Below are 1906 nucleotides of genomic sequence, written 5' to 3'. Positions count from 1 at the left end.
TACATATTTAAATTGGATTCAATTTAGTGGAAATTTGATACCAAAAGTTACTAGCACAGTAAAAACTTTTCAAGTATACAATAATAAAATAAACTGCTATCAAAACAACCAATTGATTGTAGACTAGGAAAATAGTTGTCAACATTTTTATACTTATTTAAGCGAAAAAAAGAATGATGTTGAAGAAGTATTGTATGAACATATTATTTTTTTTAAATATTTACCTAAACATTTATTTGGATCATTTAATAACTTTGCTTTAGTACAGAGCTGAGTACTTTCAATATATTTGTATTCCACCTGCTGAAACCAAAATAATTAGTAAAATTCTAACTGTAATTGAATGAATAAAGCCAAATAACTATATACTTATATAAAAAATATACAATAAATGATGTTTATTTTATAAACATAACATGTATCCCAATTTAGTAATGCTTTTTTAAAAAACAGTTATAAATTTATTTAAATTTAATAAGCAGCGATATTTTAGCATTGACTGAAAACATGAAAAATGACTCACATTTGACTTAAAAATATAGAATTAATTTTGAAATTATTTTTGTTTCATTTGACTTATGTATAATAAGGAACATATGCAGAGTTGTATATTATGAGTCAATATTTAATTCATTATCTTTTCTTTCTCTATCATTAAAAGTTAAATTTTCCAATTTGTTTGATTGTATACAGAAGTTATGTGCATCCATTGATAATAACATTAACAACTAAAAAAAAAACAAAGTTTATTAAAAACAATATTTGTAATAAAAATGTAGATTTTTAAGTTTCATAATGGAAAATTGATAACTAAATAAAAAGTTGGGACCAATATTTACTTGATATATATCATTGGGTTCATAAGTATTACTATTCAATAGTTTTGGAGTATTTGTTACAAAGCACAATACTTCTTTTTGTTCATTATTATATGTTTGCTGCAATTTTACTTTGAATCTTAAGTTTTGTTCAACAAGTTTAAAAAACTTTTCAAAATAAGTTATGATTTCATGATTCTCATGGTTTATTTTAAATCTGTAAAAATAAATAAAATTAAAAATAACTACTATCTAAATTATCTACTATAATCTAAAAAGATAAACATGAATTATGATAAATTGCTTACCTTATCTTACCAACAGATTCCATATTTAAATTAGAAATCACTAATATTGAATATTCATGAGTTTCTGGATTAACCAGAGCAGATAGCACAAATATTTTTAAGTCTCTCAATTGAATTTCAAATCTCATTAAAAGTAGTAATTTATCGTTTACAGTATCCTTAAAACAAAAATGTATGAAAATGAATTTATTTAAAATATATTGCTAAAGTAATAAAAAAACTAACCATTAATATTGATGATGATCTTTGGCATTCATTTTTATTATTTTCTAATGGGTTATCATTTAAACCTTTGTACAAGCCTGTATCCATTGTATGATAATTTGAATACTCTTGTTTTTTTTTTAATAGATTAATTTCCAATTTACGAATACTTAATTGTTGTTGCAGCAAGTTAACCTCCTCATTTACCATATCTAACTGACTATCTAACGTTTGTTTTAAATCTTTTAGATTTACTTCGATATCTTCAATATCATTATTATCATTGTTTGAATTTTGTTTATAGTTTGGATTATATTCTTTAATTTCATTTTCATATTCATCAAAATCTACTTTCAAATTTTCTTCCATATTATTAGGATCTTCTTTAATATCCAAGTTACAATTATCATATATTACGCTACATAATCTTTCAATATGCTCATCAGAACATTCTCCTAATTTGTTTTCATTTTCTTTAATGCCTACAAAATCTATTTCCATTAAGCCATGGTCAATATCCGCTTTAAAATCAAATTCTAATTGATTGTCTTTTCCAATCTCTTCAAAAGAATCATT

At 22.8% G+C, this 1906-nt stretch overlaps 1 protein-coding gene across 1 annotated transcript; it reads right to left on the bottom strand.

Annotated features, from left to right (window-relative positions):
* Positions 1 to 224: 224 nt before the first annotated feature.
* Positions 225 to 1159, bottom strand: LOC112686672 (the record flags this gene model as incomplete). Its single annotated transcript, XM_025559066.1, is given in 4 exon segments — positions 225 to 303; positions 524 to 728; positions 840 to 1035; positions 1127 to 1159. Coding segments are annotated over 3 exon segments (336 nt in total). The 5' UTR covers positions 1150 to 1159.
* Positions 1160 to 1906: the final 747 nt, after the last annotated feature.

Source organism: Sipha flava, unplaced genomic scaffold, assembly GCF_003268045.1.
Source record: "Sipha flava isolate LNK unplaced genomic scaffold, YSA_version1 32235_pilon_pilon, whole genome shotgun sequence".
NCBI lineage: Eukaryota > Metazoa > Arthropoda > Insecta > Hemiptera > Aphididae > Sipha > Sipha flava.
Note: the sequence above shows the minus strand (reverse complement) of the source record. Positions and strands in the feature narration are given on the sequence as shown.